Here is a 22,203-nt window from a genome sequence, read left to right on the forward strand (position 1 = left end):
CACCCCGACCATCCTTCAAGGCACCCCAGGGTGCCACAGCCCACTGGTTGAAAACCACTGCCTTGGCTTATTAAGCCACAATATGATCTTCTTAATGCTGTCACTGTTTGCAGTGTGTTTGTGGTTACACAAGAGCTTTCATAGAGGTCAGGTCCTGAGCAGGCAGCTCTGCAGCATTTGATCGTGAGCCAGAAATGGGTCACTTCCAGGAAAGACACAAGGCAGGACTGTGCCCATGGAGGAATGTTGTGGGTCGGAAAAGGGTGCAGGGCAAGTTTTGATGTTGACTTCCTTGTTTTCTCAGGGTCCTCCTGGCCCCCATGGGAATCCTGGCCGGCCTGGCCCACCTGGCGCTAAGGTAAGGGAAGAGACCAGCATGCTTGTGGGCTGCTGGGCATCTGTGAGCCATGGGAGATGATCAGATTTGCAGTAGTCCTGGCTACCAGATACCAGAGACTCACAGCAGGAGAAGTTTGTCACCACTTTGCTCAAACTTGTGTGGCCTCAACCTGGCTCCTTTCAGAAAGGCTGAAACCACGTTAGGTGGGCTGCTGGTTCTACCCAGCTCTACAATTGCAGCACTTATGCTAAGGCCAATTATGCCGATAAAAGATCAAGGAAGGTGTTCTAAAAACACCTGGAAGTGTTGCAGAAAGAATAGAAGCCTTTTCCTTTCCTTTCCTTTCCTTTTCCTTCCTTCCTTCCTTCCTTCCTTCCTTCCTTCCTTTCTTTCTTTCTTTCTTTCTTTCTTTCTTTCTTTCTTTCTTTCTTTCTTTCTTTCTTTCTTTCTTCTCTTCGTAGGTTGGTTGATGTCTTCAACACTCTTAATGTTCTAGAGAGGTGGGGGAAGCTTTCCACTAAACTGGCCTGCTGCCTCTGTCTGATTAAGAATTAGGCGGTAGAGATGTGTTGGCGGGTGACAGCTGTTCTGAATTTAAAAGTGCTGTTATACAGTCTGAAAAAGCGAGGTTGTAAAAAAAAAGGAGGGGGGGGGAGCTAAAACCCAGTCCACTACCTTGTAGCCTTTTTGTAATTTATGTTCTTGTTGATGACTTCCAGATCATGTTTCTTTGTGTAGGGTTCCCTCCCCCCCCCTTTTAAAAAAGATTGGTTTTACAAGTCAGAATCGAAAGCTTTCATCTCTGATGCTTCTGGCCCTGCAAACTCCACATGAAATCTCTCAGAAACCCCAGTTTCTCTGAGCAAGTGTTAACCTCCTTGGTATCAGTAAGTCAGTGGGGGCTGGTCCATCACGGCAAAGGGGTCACTGCCCCACCACCCTCAGCCAGCCCCCACCTGCCTGCTTTCTTAGGACCCACCCACACTCTCGTTTGTCTCGCGATTTCCAGTGTTTTGTGTCAATCTGTTATTATGGGTCTGATAGCTTTTTGTGTTTTCTGGCTTGTCACTTCCACAAGGAAAACCCACTGCTTACTGCTGAATCAGAACAAATGCCAGTCTGCCGAAAACCTGAAGAAAAAATTGTGCTGAACCAGTCCTAAAATAGCTCCTGAGCAGGATTTCACTTTCCAAGGAGCTGTGTTGGAGATGGCCTGCTCACACATCCTCCCACCTGGCTCCTTTTGTTTATGCCGTATGATTGATTTATCTGGTTTTCTGATTCTCTGCCACGGATGGGCAGAGCTGAATGTGGAGACAACATGAAAAGTGGGCTATTGAAGATAGGAAGAATGAACAGGAAAACAAGGGTCTTCAGGGATCTTTCCCTAAGTACAATCTGAGGCAAAAATCACAAGCCTGAATACCCAGCCCTGGATCAAATTAAAAACAGGGCATAGAGGTATGAACTTAAGGGAAAGTGTGTCTGGCACTGTCTGTCAGCTTCCTCCTCCTTGATCTCAGTGTTGACTATGTAGAACTTGGCAGGAGACATAACAAACATTAGTTGGCTCTGCCCGTCATTGGATATGGCTCCACCTACTCTTGGCCTCCCTGCCTTCCACTCAGGGCCAACTCAAGACATTTTGGCACCTGAGGTGAACCACAGAATGGTGCCCCCCCTCCCTGCCAGGGAAGAAGGGGTGAATGAAGATTGACATCAGGAACAAGGGGGAAATAAAGATCCACGTCAGGATCAGTTGCCCCTGTGGATCCTGTGGCCTGAGGCAATTGCCTCACCTTGCCTGGGGGATGGGCCGGCCCTGCTTCCACCCCACCAGTCCCAGACTTGGCCAGCTGGACCCCTGAACAGGAGCACTCTGCTTCTGTAATAAACAAAACACAGAGAAGAAGTATGCCCTGATTTAGATAAAGATGTATTGTTGTAGGTTGTTGTTTTTTTAAAAAATATATATAGCAAACGTAGTATAAAAGAAAGAGCAGGGGTGAGGAGAAATGAAAAAGGACCCACCCTGTAAACACAAATTCACACACGCACACACAGTTTCTGAATCAGATTGTTTGGAAAAAGCGAAAATTTCTCTGTTGGGCGTGGATCAGCAAGTGAGGAGATGTGAGGAGATGTTGCCTGCTCAATTAGCAAGGTGTAGGTTAAAAACAGGATACTTCAGTGCCTAATTGAGAGCGAGTGCTTAATTAGCTCTGACAGCAATTGAGAGGGGTGTGGCTGCTGCGGGTTTGTTCCAAGGATGCAGTTCTCCAGAGCATCTTAGTAGCAGTTGGGCATTTTTTAAAAAAAATTGTGCCTCTTAAGGTTCCTTCCTTTTTTCCTTTTGGGCGGGGTCTGAATTGCATGGTGATTTAGACTCTCTGCAGGGGCTGGGAAGGTGAAGGGCCATAGCCTAGAGGCAGAGCATCCTAGGTTCAATCAATGGCATCTCCAGGCAGGGCTGGTAAAGCCTCCTTTCTGAGAGCTGCTGCCAGTCAGTGCCGACAATGCTGAGTTTAGATGGACCAGTGCTCTTCTGACTAAGTATTAGGCAGTTTCCAATATTGTTCCTATGTGGCCACCCAACTGTCACTTGTCAGGTTGTCACTATCTTCAGCTGCTGCCACCATCTTGCCCTGTTTGCGCTTCCGTTTGTTGGTCTTTGGCAACAGTCTCTGGCCTTGTGTCCAGTTAGTGGGGCTTTCTCCTCCCCATTTTTTTTTAAATGTTGTTGTTGTCATTATCAGACAATCTCTTAATTTGAAAGGAACATCTGTTTGAGGCTGAGATGAGCTTCCTGCCTCATTAGCTGGCTAGGAAAGGGGGAGGCGATGTTTTCTGGATAACCCTCTGGAGCATGGAAGGTGGGGTAGAGGGCTCTCTCCTGTTTTGGAGAGTGAAGTTTATGGCTCTCCAGAGGATGGATGTGTTTGAATGTTTCCTGTAGCTCCTGATTGGTCTGTGTTGCCCGTAATGATATTGGGCAGCTTCATCTGGAAGCATAGCCTTGGCTTCTGGCTTCGAAGTGGGAGCACAAAATGATCTCTCTCTAGCTTCATAGTTCCCCTGTCATAAGGGGCAGGGAAATCAGTCTTGTACTAGGCCAGGAGTGAGCGGATGTGCATTTGCTTTAAGTTTTTTTTGGGTTGCTTGTATCCTGCTTTTCAGACAAGGGCAACCAAAACAGTCAAGGGGCTAGAGCGACTCCCTATGAGGAAAGCTTGCAGCATTTGTGACTTTCTAGTTTAGAGAAAAGGGCGAGTAAGAGGTGGTGTGATGGAAGTTTATTATGCATTAGGCATGGAGAAAGTGGATAGAGAAAGGCTTTTCTTCTTCTGTCATTACACTAAAACCTGTGGTCATCCAATGAAACTGAATGTTCAGGGTAGTTAAAAGAAAGTTATCCTTCATGCAGTGCCTACCGTATTTTTCACTCTATATGACACACTTTTCCCCCTCCAAAAATTAAGGGGAAATGTGTGTGCGTCCTATGGAGCGAATGCAGGCTCCTTGGCTTCAGCGATAGCAACACGAAGCCTCCGAAGCGCAGAGGGAGCACCGACCCCTCTCGTTCTCCAGGCTTCAGGGATAGCCGCCTGAAGCCTTTGGAGCGCAGCGAGAACTCGTGCTGTGCTCTGAAGGCTTTGGGTTTCTTTTGCTGAAGCTGGGAGAGCAAGACTCTCCTGGCTTCAGCAGAGAGGGAGAGCTACGCAGCGCCCCTTCAGCCAAGCCGGAGGAGAAATGGAAGGGGCTCCGTTTCTCCTGCCGCTTCGCTGAAGGGGCGCTGAGCAGAGAGGGGGAGATTTCCCCCTCCTTGTTCTCCCCCTCTAAAACAAGGTGCATCCTATGGTCGGGTGCGTCCTATAGAGCGAAAAATACGGTGATTAAACAATGGAACTTGCCTTCGTAAGAGACAGTAATGGCCACCAGCTTGGATGGCTTGGATTGATAACCCTCTCCTCCATGAATTTGTCTAATCCTCTTTTAATTAGACAAATTCATGGAGGAGAGGGTTATCAATAGCTACTAGCTACAATGGCTATCCTCTGCCTCCACTAGGACTGGATGTTATCTGTTGTTCAACATCATGATCTATCTCCAGCCAAACATTGCAATTAGTGTTAGAAACTGAGATATTAAGAAGCTGAATGGCACCTTAAACCTAGGTTCTGGGTGCAACAACGGAATGTCTAGGCACACTTTTTTATAACAAGAATACAAAGCTGAAAATGAATGGGCTGCTGCTACAATATTATGTTCATTTTTCACACGGTCTAGTCCTCCCCCTGCCCACCCCCCAATATTCTTAAGAGGGTCTCTTCTCCAATCTTCAGAGAGTAACTGGAAGTGGGGATGCAGGAAAAGGTCCTCTTTTCCTTCCACTCTGCAGTTTTAATCTGAAATCTTAGGTGCACTACTGCAGCCAGAGCTCAGAAACTGCTCGCCCTAATGAAATTCCTTGTTGCAAAATGCGCCTAGAACAGTGGGAGTTTTGAACACTGATTGCAATATACCAATGCATCATGATGTCTGAAATAAGGATGGTGCTGTGTAGCAGCAATGGCTGCCTTTGTAGTTTTTCCTGCATTGTGATTTTTGCATAGCACACACAAACACACACATCATGATTTGTGATATATAGCTGAGTAAAAAATTATGAAGCCGGTATCACAATATGGACTTAAAACTGATTTTGGATTATATATTGCCCAGTCCGAGCCTCCACAGTGGGAAGCAGCGATGCTTCTGAATAACAGTGGATGGGAATTGTGTGGGCAGAGTTACTGTTTTACTCAAGTCCTTCTTGCAGAGAGCAAGAGACTGCGCTAGATGGCCCACTGGCCTGATACAGCCAGCTGTTCATCATAGAATCAAAGAGCTGGAGCTGGAAGGGACCCTGAGGATCATCTAGTCCAACCCCCTGCAATGCAGGAATATGCAGTTGCCCCATGCAGGGATCGAACCTGCAACCTTGGTGTTATCAGCACCAGGCTCTAACCAACTGAGCTTCATAGGATCATTACCAGGGATGGACGCATCTGTCAACTTCAGTTTTTCATTTTTCCAATCTTAAGCTCAGTTCTCTACATTTCCATACCACTTGCCTCCTGGTTAAAAAGAAATAAAACGCTAAATAGAATTCATCACACCAGAATTTTCAAAATCTAATATTAGCTGCTGGGTTTCTTTGTTAGCAGTTGTCCTGAGTCCTGGAATTGTCCTCGCCTTTAAAAAAGGCTCTAAAGATGATCCTCCCAACTACAGTGGTACCTTGGGTTACTGACGCTTCAGGTTACATATGCTTCAGGTTACTGACTCCGCTAACCCAGAAATAGTACCTCGGGTTAAGAACTTTCCTTCAGGATGAGAACAGAAATCGTGCGGCGGCAGTGGCAGGCCCCATTAGCTAACGTGGTGCTTCAGGTTAAGAACAGTTTCAGGTTAAGAACGGACCTCCAGAACGAATTAAGTACATAACCAGAGGTACCACTGTATCAGCCAATAGATTGCAATACAGTCATACCTCGGGATAAATACGCTTCAGGTTGAGAGCTTTCGGGTTGCGCTCCGTTGAGTCCCGGAAGTAACCGAGTGTGTTACTTCCGGGTTTCGCCGCTTGCGCATGCGCAGATGCTCAAAATGACGTCACGCGCATGTATGGAAGCAGCGAAATGTGAACTGCACAGGTGCAGACGCACTGTCGTGTCTTACGTTCTTTTCAGGATGCAAGCGGGGCTTCGGAACGGATCCTGTTCGCATCCCAAGGTACCACTGTAATTGGCAAACTTTATGCAAAAGCAGCTTCGTAATAAACTAACTTTGCTTAGAAGAGGAAGTCATTTCAGCTGCTGAACAAGCAGGATTTAGATAGGATAGATCCACCACAGATGGCTGCTTTTGTTCATTTGATTGGCACATATGCAAAATAAAATTCAAAATCTGGAGATACTCTCTGGTTTGCTTTTGTGAGATGACTACCTCCAACCCCCGAAGTTTGAGGACATTTTTGTGCCACTCCCTGCTCTTAAATGTAGCTGGCAATTTGCTCCTAGGCTTGAGATGAGGATGCCTCAGAAAGGAACTCCAGCTATGATAGCAGCTGCATGCAAAGTGGAATTATCTGCATGACTTCATTTTACCGCTTGGCAAAGCCGGTCAGTCTTCATTCAGAATTTGGGCAGCAATATCTGTACTGAATCAGCAGTGCTCTCTGCAGCCGTTTTCCAAGAATTATTTCCCAACTAACAGTTCTCCTCTTGGCCTGGACTGAGGGGTGTGTGTGAATGTTGGGCTATTAAAGCGGGAAGTTGGAGCGTTTGTGGGAATTAGAAGGATGATGCAGTTGATATTGCACCAAAACTAACGGGAATCACTACTCATCCAGCTGGGGTCCCCCCCCCCGACAACTGGGAAAGCACTGGTTGATTTTCTTTTCATTTCATTATTTAAAAAGAACCCTTTTGTATTTATATAATAGAAATTTTCTTAAGAGAAGCGCCAAAGAATTTGACAACATTTTAGTTCTTCCACGTGGTTAGGAAGCTGAAGATAAAATTTCCACTTTTACAGAGGAGCTGGAGGTGAAATAAAGATGGAAATATACAGCTTTGGCTCTAGCAAGCTAAAAAGAAAGTTCAGTCACACAAATGCTTAGCATTTCCAGGCACAGGAAAACCCAAATTGCTGTTTGCGCTGATCTAGTGGTAAAAATAGGGTTTTCCTGGGGAAAGTATTGGCGGGGGGGCGGGGCGGGGCGGGGGGGGGCAGTGCCTATGTCTAGAAAGTGCAGGGCAAAGGGTAAGTGTGGAGAAGCCCAGACTCAAAACACCAGACCTGTAAGAATTTCCGAGTGAGATTAATTGAAGGAAGTGTTAATTATTTTTCTGCATATGCTGTGATCTATGGCAACAAATATGCCGATATAAAATCTGTGTAATAAGGCCACTTGCTATAACAGAAATGACCAACATATAGAATGCAAGATTGCATATTCTAAAACTGAACAAATCAAAATTATGTCATTGTAAAATATTGAGGTAAAGGTAAAGGGACCCCTGACTGTTAGGTCCAGTCAGGGATGACTCTGGGGTTGTGGCGCTCATCTCGCTTTACTGGCCGAGGGAGCCGGCGTACAGCTTCCGGGTCATGTGGCCAGCATGACTAAGCCGCTTCTGGCGAACCAGAGCAGCACACAGAAATTTCGTTTACCTTCCCGCCGGAGTGGTACCTATTTATCTACTTGCACTTGACGTGCTTTCAAAATGCTAGGTGGGCAGGAGCAGGGACCGAGCAACGGGAGCTCACCCTGTTGCAGAGATTTGAACCGCCGACCTTCCAAACAGCAAGCCCTAGGCTCTGTAGTTTAGACCACAGCACCACCCGCGTCCCAATATATCGAGTACATTATATGAAAAACCATGCAACACCCTTCATCTGTGCAGCTTTAGCCTTTACTGTATTTTGGTGACTAGGCACATAGGAAGCTGTTTTATATTGTCTCAGGCCATTGTTCCATCCTAGCATGGTTTTGCCTACCCTGACTGGCAGTGGCTATCCAGGATTCCAGACAGAGGCCTCTTGCAGGCTTGCCTGGAGATACTGCGGACTGAGCCAGGGACGTTTTGCAGGAGCTCTGCCACTGAGCTACTGCCCTAACACCTAAAAATAAAGTAAGATTCCAGTCCTCATGGTAATGAAAAAAGGGCTGAATTAAATAGGAACATAGGTAGCTGCTTTACATCTAGCTCTGTACTGTCTACACGTGTAATATTGTTCTTCTGGGAAGACTAGAGAAGGGCAGTTTTCTGTCCCCATTTCCCCCCACATTCCCAAGCACCTTGATAAGCACTGGTTGAAAACTTAGACTGGAGAGAACTGACAAATGAGCCATTGATCTGTTCCAGGGATGGAGAGCTACAGATCTCCAGATCCAGCCCTCCAGCCCTCCAGATATCTCTGTCTGTGCTGCAGGACTCTTCCTAGACTAGGGGTCAGCAAACTTTTTCAGCAGGGGGCCAGTCCACTGTCCCTCAGACCTTATGGGGGGCTGGACTATATTTTTTTTGGTGGGGGGAATGAACAAATTCCTATGCCCCACAAATAACCCAGAGATGCATTTTAAATAAAAAGACACATTTTACTCATGTAAAAACATGCTGATTCTTGGACCATCTGCGGGCCGGGTTGAGAAGGCGATTGGGCCAGATCTGGCCTCCGTGCCTTAGTTTGCCTACCCATGTTCTAGACCCAAACCTTTAGTGGCACTGCTCTGTTTCCCCCTTGAGTGATTTTTCCAGGCTTCAATATGTCCTTGAACTCTGAAGCTGCACCTTCACTTAGAGGATGGAAGGTGGAGGGAGAAATGTTTGTGTCTTTTACGACTTTTACACCTCTTGCTCCAACCACTATTTCTGCTGGCTCTGCCCTCCACAGGCAGGCAGCCCTGAAAAGGTTGCCCATGTGGGAATGAGGCTCCCAGACTGAAGAAGGATCCCTTCTCCATGTATATTCACATGAACAGTGGAATGTGGAAACATTCAGCTCAACTGAAAATAAGTTGCCATTTCCATAGTTTTCAGAAGGCAAACTGACTTTAAATTCATGGTCTTGTGCTGTGCGGCTTTGTGCCAGGGCTGGATCCATGCTTTGGATCTACCAGAATGAACTTGTTGTTCCTCTCAGCTGCCACCACCACACATTGAATCATTTGTGCATAGTAAGGGTAAAGGACCCCTGACCATTAGGTCCGGTCGTGACCGACTCTGGGGTTGCGGTGCTCATCTCGCTTTATTGGCCGAGGGAGCCGGCGTACAGCTTCCGGGTCATGTGGCCAGCATGACTAAGCCGCTTCTGGCAAACCAGAGCAGCGCACGGAAACGCCGTTTACCTTCCCGCTGGAGCGGGACCTATTTATCTACTTGCACTTGGACGTGTTTTCGAACTGCTAGGTTTGCAGAAGCAGGGACCAAGCAACGGGAGCTCACCCTGTCGCGGGGATTCAAACTGCCGATCTTCTGATCAGCAAGACCTAGGCTCTGTGGTTTGGACCACAGCGCCACCCGCGTCCCTCATTCGTGCATAACACCTGCCCAAAGCAGGGATGAGCAAGCAGCTATGCCCAGTTTAAGGAGTATGTCTAAGGCAATCTACAGAGGAAAAGATACATTAGAAAGAGAAAGAGTTCATTCTTCCCTGTTGGAGGCAATGTGTCTCTGAATATGTGTTGCTGGGAACTGCAGGAGAGGAGAGCTACTGTTGTGCTTAAGTTCTGCTTGTGGGTTTCCCAAAGGCAACCATAGCCTGGCCACTCTGAGAACAGGGTGTTTCGCAATATGGGCTCTGTTTATCTTCTTAGCCCCAATAATATTCACGCTGAATTACTGTGATGTTGGGACCCCCGGAGTTCAGGTAATTTTAATCTGTTTTAGTATTTTGACCTTTTGTATTGTTGTGGGTTTGTGGGGCAGGAGAATTGAGACCCTTCTAACCCCTGGATCCAGGCTAGCTTCCTGAAGAGGTGATCAACTGAGCAATGGGCCATTTAGAAAACAATGGAAAGGGGCTCAGTGCAATATGGCAAATGGTTGGGGGCCCCTCCCTCAACAGACAAAGCCAGAGTTTGAAGTAGAATTTTGCAGTGGTGTAACCAAGAAGCAAAGCAGCAAGCTGGAATGCCAGAGACACAGAGCAATGGTTGATTTCTGAGTCCAAGGCTGCAGCTATGGGAGAAACAAGACCCTTTGGGGGCATTGATGCTGTGAGCTCCTCCCCTGTAGGCTCAGGTTGTGTATATGTTTAAATAAACCATATATCATAAAGACACCACAGTCTCTGCTGTGCCTCATTCATGAAGGACACTTGAACCCTGGGGAAGCACCTGGAACTCTCGGAATCTCACACCTCTTAGAGACTGAGGTGGCGTGCAACAGTATGTTTTAAAGCCCAGTTATAATTTTTTTCTTGATTTTCTTGTTTTATCTTTTTCTTAACTACTTTTTGTTTTATTTTTACAATCAAGCGATGTATGAATTTTATTAAATAAATGTGGCATTGTAGACCGCCAATCTTTTTTTTGAAAGGGCTAGATCCCCCTTCGGGGTTCAGAGGGCCCCCTACGTGATGTCAGGACATTGTGCAACATCATGCATGTGTCTCCTCAACCCTCTGGAGAAGGTGGTGCCTCTGCCCACAGATACCTACCTGGCTCTCAAATCTCCTTTGTACCAATAAATTACTTCTAACTGATGTATGAATTTCTCTTCACTCCCTGATGCTATCAATGGCTGCTAGTCATGATGGCTAAGTGCTACCTCTGCTGTTGGAGACAGTATGTGTCTGAACACCAGCAGCTGGGAATTGCAAGAGGGGAGAGTGCTGTTGTGCTCAGGTTCTGCTTCCAGGATTTCCAGAGTATCTGGTTAGCCTCTGTAACAACAGGATGCTGGACTAGATGGGTCTTTGGCCTAATCCTACAGGACTCTTCTTACGTTCCTATGCTGAGCTGCAGAGAGACATCTTCCAGGAAGTAGAAGCAGGCTGGAGGCAGGGAAGACCTAAAGAGCAATTGGGAGGAGCTTGAAATAACTGTGCAGAAGGGATCATGCTGCTTGGATGGACAGATAGTGCAGGGACTGTAAAATATGATTTACAGCTACAGATGTTTTCAAAGCAAAACTCCAAATAGAGGCATCCAGCCCTTCTGGAGAAATCAAGATGCGGTTTCTGTAACTGTGGCCTCTTCATTTTGTAGACCAGAGCCAAAGAAATGGTGGTCATCCCTACTCCCTAGTCATTTCTTTATATGTCTAGTAGAGCCTTCACTAACCTAGTGCTCTCCAGATGTTTTAGACTACAACTCCCAACATCCCCAGCCAGTACATGAGAGTTGTAATTCCAAAACATCTGTAGGACACCAGCTTGGAGGAGGCTGGTCTAGTGCTTGCTTTGAGCTTCTCCTGCTAGGCAGGATCTGCACAATTTCAATGCCTTGTGCTTAATCAGGAATAGGGGTGAATGTATCAGACTGTGTCAGTAAGTCTGCTCTTTCCTGTGTTTCTGCATTAATCTGCATTTTATTTTTCTAAAAAAGATACAAAAACTAATATTTTCAAACCAATTTGTACTCATTTGTTGCAAAGGTAAAGGTAAAGGGACCCCTGACTGTTAGGTCCAGTTGTGACCGACTCTGGGGTTGTGGCTCTCATCTCGCTTTACTGGCCGAGGGAGCTGGAGTACAGCTTCCGGGTCATGTGGCCAGCATGACTAATCCGCTTCTGGCGAACCAGAGAAGCACACGGAAATGCCGTTTACCTTTCCGCCGGAGCGGTACCTATTTATCTACTTGCACTTTGACATGCTTTTGAACTGCTAGGTTGGCAGGAGCAGGGACCGAGCAACGGGAGCTCACCCCATCACTGGGATTTGAACAGCCAACCTTCTGATTGGCAAGCCCTAGGCTCTGTGGTTTAACCCACAGCACCATCCGCGTCCCCATTTGTTGTAAAGTAGATATTTAAATCTCTTCTTAATTAATGATAGAAGGAATGATAGAAGGTAGATCAAAACCTCTGTCAGGTTCTGTATTGTCCAACAAGCCCACTAACACGTGGTTAATGAAGGCCTGGAACATGGCTGTGCCCAATTGTAATCCAGATGGCATAACTAAGTACTCAAAGGTCCCATATCTGGTATTAAAAGGCATCTTCCACTCATCTCTTTGTCTTACACGTATTAGGTTGTACGCCCCTCTCAGGTCCAGCTTGGTGAAAATTTTCACTGATCTCAACCTCTCCAGCAGGTCACCAATATGGGGCAAGGGGTACCAGCTGGGAACCATGAGGCTATTGGTTTTTCTATGGTCCACTATGATCCTTTTCTCCAGGGTGTCCTTTTTGTTCACAAAGAAGACTGCCCTGCCCCGGTGCCTTAGTAGGTTGAATGAACCGCGTTCCAAATTCTTCTGCAAAAACTCCCTCAAATCAGCTAGTTCCGCTTCTGACATGGAATATAGGTGACTGGTGGGTATCTTGGCCCCTGGCACCAGGTTTATTTTGCAACCATAAGATCTGTGTGGTGGTAACCTATCCGCCTCCTCCTCATAGATCACGTCCCTGTAGGCCTTATACTGCAGGGATATAGAACTCTCCTCTCCTGTGAGTTCCCCCCCTACCCCTGCCCCCTTAGCTCCTGCCTCTATAGGCACTTTGAGCCCCAGGCAGTATGCTTGGCATTACACCAAAGCAAACATTAAAGAACACTGCCCCCACGGTATAACTGGATTATGCTTCATGAGCCACATCATTCCCAAGACCAGTGGATAACGTGGTGACATGAAACCTCATCGTCTCCTTGTGGCCAGACAGTTCCACCCCCACCGGCTGCATGACATAGGCAACTTCCCCCCTACCAATGGTTACCCGTCAATAGTTTGTACCTCTAATGGGGCTGCGTGCCTAACTTCTGCTGTTCCACATGGTCTGAATCTAAAAAGCCCAGAGAAGCCCTGGAATCTACTCAGCCCTGTATTTGTACCTTGCAGCTGCCTGGGAGTTGTAGCATCACTGGTAGAGCTATCCCTGCAACTGCTGATTCCATCTGAGGCCCTTTTGCTGACTTGCCTCCCAGCCCCTGGCCTCCTAAGGGAGCTGGGACCTGCCGTTTTCCGTCGGTGCCTCTTGGGGTTTGGGCCTTCCCTCTACACTGGCCCCCGACAGGGATCCCCCTGCCTTCCTGCTTGGACACTGTCTTGCCAAATGCCCAGATTGACCACACACAAAGTATAAACACCACATGCTGTTTTCGTTGTCAGTTTCTCTGTCTTTGCTTTCCTGCCCCCCAACATGCTTTTTTAATTTTAATGTTTTGCCATTGTTTTAATGGGGACAGCACACCCTTCCTCCCTTTCTCAGAGTGAGGCATTGTGGACTAGGTAGCTCTTGCATGCTCTCTTAAAATTAATTTGCAAAACTTCTTAAAGTAATCTTTAACTGACTTTAAACAATTTCCACCTGCCACAGCAAAGTAGTGGGGATGAAGGCACATTTTGAGGCCACCTTTCCTGGGGGAAGGGCCATAGCTCAGTGGTAAGAGTATGTACTTGGACCCTGAAGAGCTGTTGCAAGTCTGTGTAGCCAGTACTCAGCTAGATGGACCAATAGTCTGATTTGGTATAAGGCAAATTCTGCAAAAGGGTTGGAGCCATGCAAAGGGCCACTACAGAAGACTAAGAAGTCCACTATCTCCAAGTGAAAGGCATTGGCAAAAAATAGCACGACTTCTGGGTTGCTTCACCTGACACCAATATGTGCTCTTGCCTAGAAGACTGCAGAATCACAGAATCACAGAACTGTAGGGTTAGAAGGGACCCCAAGGCTGATTAGAGTGTGTCCAGACAAGGTGCGGGCCTCCCAGGTGACATCACCATTTTGCCCCTTGGCACGGGAATATTTCCAGGGGAGCTGAAGGAGGCAGTGGTGCATCTGCTCTTAAAGAAAGCATCATTAGATCCTTTAAAGGTAAAGGTAAAGGTACCCCTGCCCGTACGGGCCAGTCTTGACAGACTCTGGGGTTGTGCGCCCATCTCACTCAAGAGGCCAGGGGCCAGCGCTGTCCGGAGACACTTCCGGGTCACGTGGCCAGCGTGACATCGCTGCTCTGGCAAGCCAGAGCCGCACACGGAAACGCCGTTTACCTTCCCGCTGGTAAGCGGTCCCTATTTATCTACTTGCACCCGGAGGTGCTTTCGAACTGCTAGGTTGGCAGGCGCTGGGACCGAGCAGCGGGAGCGCACCCCGCCGCAGGGATTCGAACCGCCGACCTTTCGATCGGCAAGTCCTAGGCGCTGAGGCTTTAACCCACAGCGCCACCTGCGTCCCTATTAGATCCTTTAGATCTAACCAATTACCACCCAGTTTCAAACCTGTCGTACCCGGATAAGGTAACTGAGAGAGCGGCTGCTGAACAGCTTGGTCGGTTTCTGGATGAAACATCGGCCCTGGATCCACCAGGCCTTTGGCCAAGGCACAGCCTGACCCCCTCCTTTGGTAATTCTTCACAGAACTCTAGCCCAATGGTTGCCAGCAATTTGATTTGAACTGATTTTATAATGAATTGATTTTAGTATGCTGTATTATTTTACTGTTGTTAGCCACTCTGAGCCCGGCTTCGGCTGGGGAGGGCGGGATATAAATAAAATATTATTATTATTATTATTATTATTATTATTATTATTATTATTATTATTATCATCAGCATCCCCATCAGCATCTAGCCCAACTCCCTGCAGTGCAGGAATAACAGCTAATCATAGCAGAGGTCACCCCTGCCCTGAATTCACAGTACAGAACAAAACTTCTAGGAGGGAGAGGCGAAGGGGTAAGGCAATGAGGAGGACATCATGGTGCAAACATACTGGCAGGAGTGCTGAATTGGCTCTGCCCGTGCATTTGCATTGCAGTACCTTCTTTGCTGTCTCAGCCCACCCTCTCTCAACCAAGGTGTAGATTTCTTAACTGAGTGGCAACCCCAGTATTTCTCCATCTCTGTTTCTCCATTTTTCTCCTACTTCTTCTCCCTTTGATCTGTTTCACTTGCTTAAGTAGAAGAAACCAAACAGCATAACAGATATGGGGATGGTATTTGTCCACCTCTGGTCGTGACCCATCAGTTGAAGAATAGCATTCAAGGAAAAGTGTTTTCTTTGCTACAGTCTTGTTTGAACTGCAGTGCACAAGCAAGAGCCTTGCCAAAATTGTGCTAAGCTTCATTCTGTGTTTCAGGGCCAAAAAGGTGATCCTGGACTATCTCCCGGAAAAGCATGGAATGGTCAGAAGGTAAAACTGCATTTATAATGTACTAGGTGTAAGTGGCCAGCATTGTTCTGGTGTTCTAAGAAAAACAAAGCATACAGTGGTACCTCGGGTTACATACGCTTCAGGTTACACACTCCGCTAACCCAGAAACATTACCTCGGGTTAAGAACTTTGCTTCGGGATGAGAACAGAAATCGTGCTCCGGCGGCGCTGCAGCAGTGGGAGGCCCCATTAGCTAAAGTGGTGCTTCAGGTTAAGAACAGTTTCAGGTTAAGAACAGACCTCCGGAACAAATTCAGTACGTAACCAGAGGTAACACTGTACTGAGATTTACAAAATCTCCTCTAGGACTGGTGAGATCTGGAGTCCAGCTAGACCTGGAGGGCAGCAGGTTGGCAGAAGGCTGTGCTATAGACTCAGAAAGGAGAAGTTGCTGGCAACATCAAATAATGGCTGGCTAGTGTGCCAACATTTATGGACCCCAGCTTAAACAATTACTATATTTTTCACTCTATAAGATGCACCAGAACCACAAAACGCACCTAGTTTTTGGAGGAGGAAAACAAGAAAAAAATATTCTGAATCCCAGAATTGCTGAAAGCAGCAATTCCTCTTGCTGTTCTGGCTTCTGGGATAGCTGCGCAGCCTGCATTTGCTCCATAAGGTGCACACACATTTCCCCTTACTTTTTAGGAGGGAAAAAGTGAGTCTTATAGAGCAAAAAATAAGGTATTTTGGGTTGGGCATGGGGTGGAATTCTCCTTGAAATCTCTTGGCTTAGTTTACAATTACCTCTGCATGCAGAATTCTTCCTTTGCATCCTACCACCATTATGGTCACATCTGCACCATACATTTATAGTGAAACTTATCCCACTTTAACAGCCATGGCTTCTCCACAGTTCCCCAAAGAATCCTAGGAACTGTAGTGTAGAGAAAGCAATTATGGCTCTGTGCAGAGGTGGATTTAGGGGAGGGTGACTGGTTTCCCTGCACTGGGGGCCGAGCCAAGGGGAGTGTTGCAGGGCTTTGCAACTATAATGTGCATGCGCAGAATGGAAGGTGAAAGGCAGGGGTGTCCTGTGCAAGGCCCTGCAACACTCCTCTTGGCTCAGCACCCAGTGCAGGGGAAATTTGGAAGACCAGAGTCCATCCCTGCTCTGTGAGGGATTTTCTAGCATTGCCTTACAACCATGAGAACTAGGCACTTAATTTTGTACAAGTTGGATTAGAAAACTTTACATATATAGTGTGGATATGGTCTTCATGTTCACTTTCACAACCATGAGGCCTAGGCATTTACTTTTTTTTTTTAAAGAAAACTAAGATTTGAAGTGTTTTTGAAGGTAAGACAAACAACAACAGCAATTTATACTTCTGGTTACAGGGTGATGTAGGCTTACCGGGACTGACAGGGCTTCCTGGATCACCTGGTAGGAAGGTAAGATATTTATATTCTTGATATTGGGCACAATCGGTGGGCATGTTTTGGTATGACGTTCCTCTCCACAAAAATGCCAGAAAGTAGCTGGAGGAAAGTGGCCATTCTGTTGTCTACACCAACTTGGTCAGACCACACCTGGAATACTGTGTCCCGTTCTGGGTGCCACAGTTTAAGAAGAATATTGACAAGCTGGAATGTGTGCAGAGGAGAGCGAACAAGATGATCAAGCATCTGGAAGCCAAGCCTTATGAGGAACGGTTGAAGGAGCTTGCTATGTTTAGCCTGGAAACAAGGAGACTGGTGGGAGATATGATAGCCATCTTTCAAATATCTTAAGGGCTGTCATGTAGAGGATGAAGCAAGCTTGTTTTCTTCTGCTCCAGAGGGTAGGATCCAAACCAGTGGCTTCAAATTACAAGAAAGGAGATTCCAACTAAACATCTGGAAGAGCGTTCTGACAGCAAGAGCTGTTTGACAGTGGAACGGATTTCCTTAGAGAGATTGGATGGCCACCTATCAGGGATGCCTTAGCAGCGACTCCTGTTGCGGGAGGTTGGACTAGATGGCCTTGGGGGTACCTTCCAACTCTACAATTCTATGGATTCTGCCTTTATTCTTTGTTAGCATTTTGGGGTGTTTACGCCCTTGTAGGAGAGGCTGGATTCTTTGTTGTTCTTGCTGTTGGACAATTTATGCTAATCTTTTAAGGATTCCCCCCCCCCCCATAGGAATAGGAATGTGGGTGTGCAGTCAGAGGATTCACATCCATTAACTCCATGCTTTCCAACATTTCTCCGAAGAAAATAGGGACTTCCTATTCCATAATAATAATATTATTATTAATAATAATTTTACTATTTATACCCCCCCAACTGACTGTATTGCCCCAGCCACTCTGGGTGGCTTCCAACATATATAAAAGCATAATAAAACATTAAACATTGATTTCAATGGGTCTGTTGTGAGTAAAACTTGTAATATCTGTAAGAACCAGGGGTGCCAACTTGAATAAAATATTGTGGTGGCCCCGGTAAGCCCTGCTTCGCATAATCAATCACATGATGCAGTGCGCACACACCATTTGAATGGGAATACCCATAAACTTCGTGGGGACCTGGTCTCCTCAAATATTTTATTGTGGGGGCCGAAATCTCCATAGCCCCTAGGAATTGGCTTCTATGGCAAGGGCAAATGTATATTTGAGAAGTGACAATGGGAGTGTATGCACACACACACACACACACACACACACACACAGAGTTAGTACCCCACCCCAGGGGCGTAGGAAAGGGGGGCAGGAGAGTGCGTCGCCCCAGGTGCCATCATGGAGGGGGGGTGACAAATTATCAAGGAACAATTACTGCCCTACTAGGTACAGATAGGTAGCCGTGTTGGTCTGCCAAAGTCAAAACAAAAAAAATTCCTTCCAGTAGCACCTTAAAGACCAACTAAGTCAGTTCTTGGTATGAGCTTTCGTGTGCATGCACACTTCTTCAGATACCCTACTAGGGTGGTTCATAAAAAACTTTTTTTAAAAAATGCCTGCTCCATAGGTCTTATCTTACTACACTAGGGATTATATAGCTACATATGAAATTTCATGCATATCAGTTAATATCTTGACCCTCCTTCACGAAAATAGCTGTTTATTTGGCCGTTTCCCCATGTCTTGAAGGCTGAAATTTCAACAAAGCACATGCCTTTGCTAGACTTTTTTCGAGCACCTGCTAAAAGCATTCTTCTTCAGGCAAGCATACCTAGATGCTTAGGAAGTTGAAGTATTTTTAATCTTAATATTTTCGCTTTTGTATGTTTTAAAGTAGGATTGTTAATTTTTCTTGATTTTACTGCTGTGGTTTTTGTTTGTTTGTTTGTTTTAGTAAACCAATTTGCAGGGGTTTTTTTTAGATAAATTGTATTAAATAAATAAACAATAAATATAAATAAAATAACACAAGCCAAAACACAGTCCATCCTGTAGATTTAAGTATCTGTCCATACTTGTTATCATAGGCTCAGAATCCACATTCCATGGTAAGAAAATATGAAATAACATAAAACCATTTTTGCAAGCAAAAATAAAAATAAAAATCAAAGTGTCGGGGGGTGACAAGAAATTTTCCACACCGGGTACCACCTGACCTTCCTCTGGCCCACTCTTTCTCCAAATGCTGTTTGTGGCTGCTATTTGGAGAGCAGAAACAGGCAGGGAGTGGGTTAAGGCATCCCCCCCTCCCCGCTGCAATTTATCTGTTGCAAATCACTCTCTTCTGTTGGGGTTTGTCCTGCACATGTGTTTTTAAGAGATAACGTTCTCATGAGCAGATAGAACTACTACGGCCCACTTAGACTGCATAAGGTAAAGGGATCCCTGACCATTAGGTCCAGTCGTGACTGACTCTGCGGTTGTGGCGCTCATCTCGTTTTATTGGCCGAGGGAGCCGGCGTACAGCTTCCGAGTCATGTGGCCAGCATGACTAAGCCGCTTCTGGCGAACCAGAGCAGCGCAGAGAAACACTGTTTACGTTCCCACCGGAGCGGTACCTATTTATCTACTTGCACTTTGATGCGCTTTTGAACTGCTAGGTTGGCAGGAGCAGGGACTGAGCAGCGGGAGCTCACCCCGTCGCGGGGATTTGAACCGCCGACCTTCTGATCAGCAAGTCCTAGGCTCTGTGGTTTAACCCACAGCGCCACCCGCGTCCCTTAGACTGCATACCCTCTACAATTTCTCCAGTGAAATAGGAACATTCCAACAACAACAACAACTGTTATTATTTATACCCTGCCCACGTGACTGGGTTGCCCCAGTCACTCTGGGCAGTTTCCAACATATTAAAAACATAATAAACATTAAACATTAAAAAAACTTCACTAAACGTTATATAGTTACTTATCTCTGTGGCTCGGGGGTCGCATAACTCCAGACTCTCCAACACTTCTCTGATGAAAATAGGGATGCCGTACCGTATCCTCCAACTTTTCCCTGATGAAAATAGGGATGTCCTGAGGCAAAGTTGGACATTCAGGGATCAAATCACAAACCAGGACAGCTTCTGTAAATCTGGGACTGTCTCTGGAAAATAGGGACCCTTGGAGGCTCTGAGATTTTTCTTTTATTTTCATGAACTTCTTAGCTACAAGCAAGAAACTGTAAACAGCATGGCTAATGAGCAGCAACAAGGTCTCTCTGTAAGAGACAAGAAGGCTTTCTTCAGAAATTCTTTCCCCAATTTTATTTACTTGCTACCTTTATATCCCTCTCTTCCTCCCAACGGAATGCAGCTTGGCAAATTCATCATTGATAAAGCAATACAATTTTAAAAATAAAAAAATAATTACTTAAAACATCTAAAAGCATCTAAAAACATGTAAAGCAATTGCATATTCTCACAGCCAATAGCCTCAAGGTGCCTTTCAGCCAACAAATGCCTGGGAGAAACAGGAATACTTTCTAAATCCCTCTTGAATGCCAGTAATGAGGGAGACAGACACAGTTCATCGTGGAGGGTGTTCCACAAATGGGACACCACCACAGAGGAGGCTCTGCCATGAACCAATGCCAACTAGGCAGGACCCAGAGGAGAGAATTATGAGGAGAGTTTAAAAAGAAGGCAAAGATTTGGTAAAGCAAATGCAAGCAGACAATAAGGGGTTTGTGTGTGGAACTCCTGTGGTTCCAGTGTTATGTCAGGACTGTTGGCACAAGTACAGTGAAACACTTGCCCAACTTTAAAAGGCAGAACATAGAATCCTTTTCAGGTAGAAACACAAGCCAGTGCATAGGTTAAAGAAGAGAAAAAAAGACAAACAGACTTGGGATGGGGACAAGAGAAGTTTCCCAACAAAAGCTTTTGATGGAGGCTTTGCTTTACTGGCCTCCTAAATATATATATAGAGAGAGAGAGAGAGAGAGAGAGAGCGCGCGCGCGCGCTGTTGGAAAAATATTTGGAAAATAAAAAATAAGGCTGTAGATCCTCTGTTGGCAAAACCCCACTGAAAACACCTTGGGCTGTAGACAAGCTGCTCTGTTTGCCAGCGTGCTTTTAGGAGAACAGCCAATATCCTGGAAGCCAGTTCGAGTGAAACTTTAAAAAGAGAGGGAGGAAGAGAGAGAAGACCAGTGGAGGGATAAAGAAAGACCTAATGGCCCATAGAGAAGTTTGGAGAGAACCATTATGACTAGCAGCTGAGCTGGCGTCAGGGGTTGGCACTGTAGCTCAGGGGCAAAGCATCTGCTTTGCATGCAGAAGGTCGCTGGTTCAATTCCTGTCATCTCCAGGTAGGGCTGTCAGAAATCCTGGAGAGCAGCAGCTAGTCAGTGCAGCTGATTCTGAGCTAGATGGAGGCGCCAGTGTTCTGACCTGGTACAAAGCAGGCTCCAATAATCCTATGTCAGAGAATCAGCACATGCTAAGCACGAAGAAGGTCGCAGGTTCAATCCTTGGCATCTCCGGGCAAGGCTGGGAAAGATTCCCTGCCTGAAACCCTGGAGATCTGCTGCCCCTTAGTGTGGATGTCGCTGTGCTGGTGGCAGATGCAGGGAAACCAAAATGCTTGTTTACAAAGCTATTGTCCTACCAACCTTACTGTATGCTTGTGAAACATGGACAACTTATAAACGCCATCTCCAACTCCTCGAAAGATTCCATCAACGGTGGCTCCAAAATTTTTTACACATCACTTGGGAAGACAGGTGAACTAATACCAGGGTACTGGAAGAAGCAAAGATCACCAGTGTTGAAGCAATGATTCTTCAACATCTACTTTGTTGGACTGGACATGTGTGGATGCCTGATGATCATCTTCCAAAGCAACTACTCTATTCCGATCTTAAAAATGGAAAGTGTAATGCTGGTGGTCAACAAAAGAGGTTTAAAGACTGTCTCAAGGCAAATCTAAAAAAATGTAGTCTAAACACTGGCAACTGGGAAACACTGGCCTGCAAGCGCTCCAATTGGAGAACAGCCTTTACCAAAGGTGTCATGGGCTTTGAAGACACTCGAACACAGAACGCAAGGGAGAAACATGCTAAGCGGAAGGCACACTTGGCAAATCCACACCGTGATCAACTCCCGCCCAGAAAACAATGTTCCCACTTTGGAAAGATGTGTGGATCCAGAATTGGCATCCACAATCACTTACGTACGCATTCTTAAAACCGTGTTTATGGAAGACAAGCTTACTTGGCTATGAGTGATCGCCAAAGAAGATGATAGTTTAGTTTTGTCACATATTGAAAATGTTACTGTCGGTTAGACTCAGATTATTTTAACCCACTGTTCTTTTTAATCTTGAATATAATTTTATAGCCTTGCATTATGTTATCGTTTGACTTGTCTGAGGTTCTTCAAATCAGGGGTAACCAAAATGGTGTCATTCAGATGTTGTTGGACTACAACACCCATCAGTCCCAGCTAGCTTGGCCAACAGTCACAAGGATTGATGGGAGCTGCAGTCCAAAACTTCTGGAAGGCATTACCTCGGCCACCCCTGATCCAAGCCTAGAGTGGCACTCCATATTGCATGTGAAAGACGGAGGAATGCCTCTATTTAGAAGAGGCATTCCATCCTCAATGCCTCTTAGATACAGGGACCTG

At 46.1% G+C, this 22,203-nt stretch overlaps 1 protein-coding gene across 4 annotated transcripts in view; it reads left to right on the forward strand.

Moving 5' to 3' along the window:
* COL27A1 (collagen type XXVII alpha 1 chain) overlaps positions 1-22,203 on the forward strand; it is a 245,466-nt gene that overhangs the window by 42,594 nt on the left and 180,669 nt on the right. For all 4 annotated transcript variants that reach the window (XM_083721577.1, XM_083721578.1, XM_083721579.1 and 1 more), the window contains 3 exons: positions 305-358; positions 15,127-15,180; positions 16,546-16,599. In XM_083721577.1, the coding sequence (XP_083577703.1) occupies positions 305-358; positions 15,127-15,180; positions 16,546-16,599 (162 nt within the window). The remainder of the gene's footprint in view (positions 1-304; positions 359-15,126; positions 15,181-16,545; positions 16,600-22,203) is intronic.

This window comes from Podarcis gaigeae, assembly GCF_964106915.1.
Source record: "Podarcis gaigeae genome assembly, chromosome: Z".
Taxonomy (NCBI): domain Eukaryota; kingdom Metazoa; phylum Chordata; class Lepidosauria; order Squamata; family Lacertidae; genus Podarcis; species Podarcis gaigeae.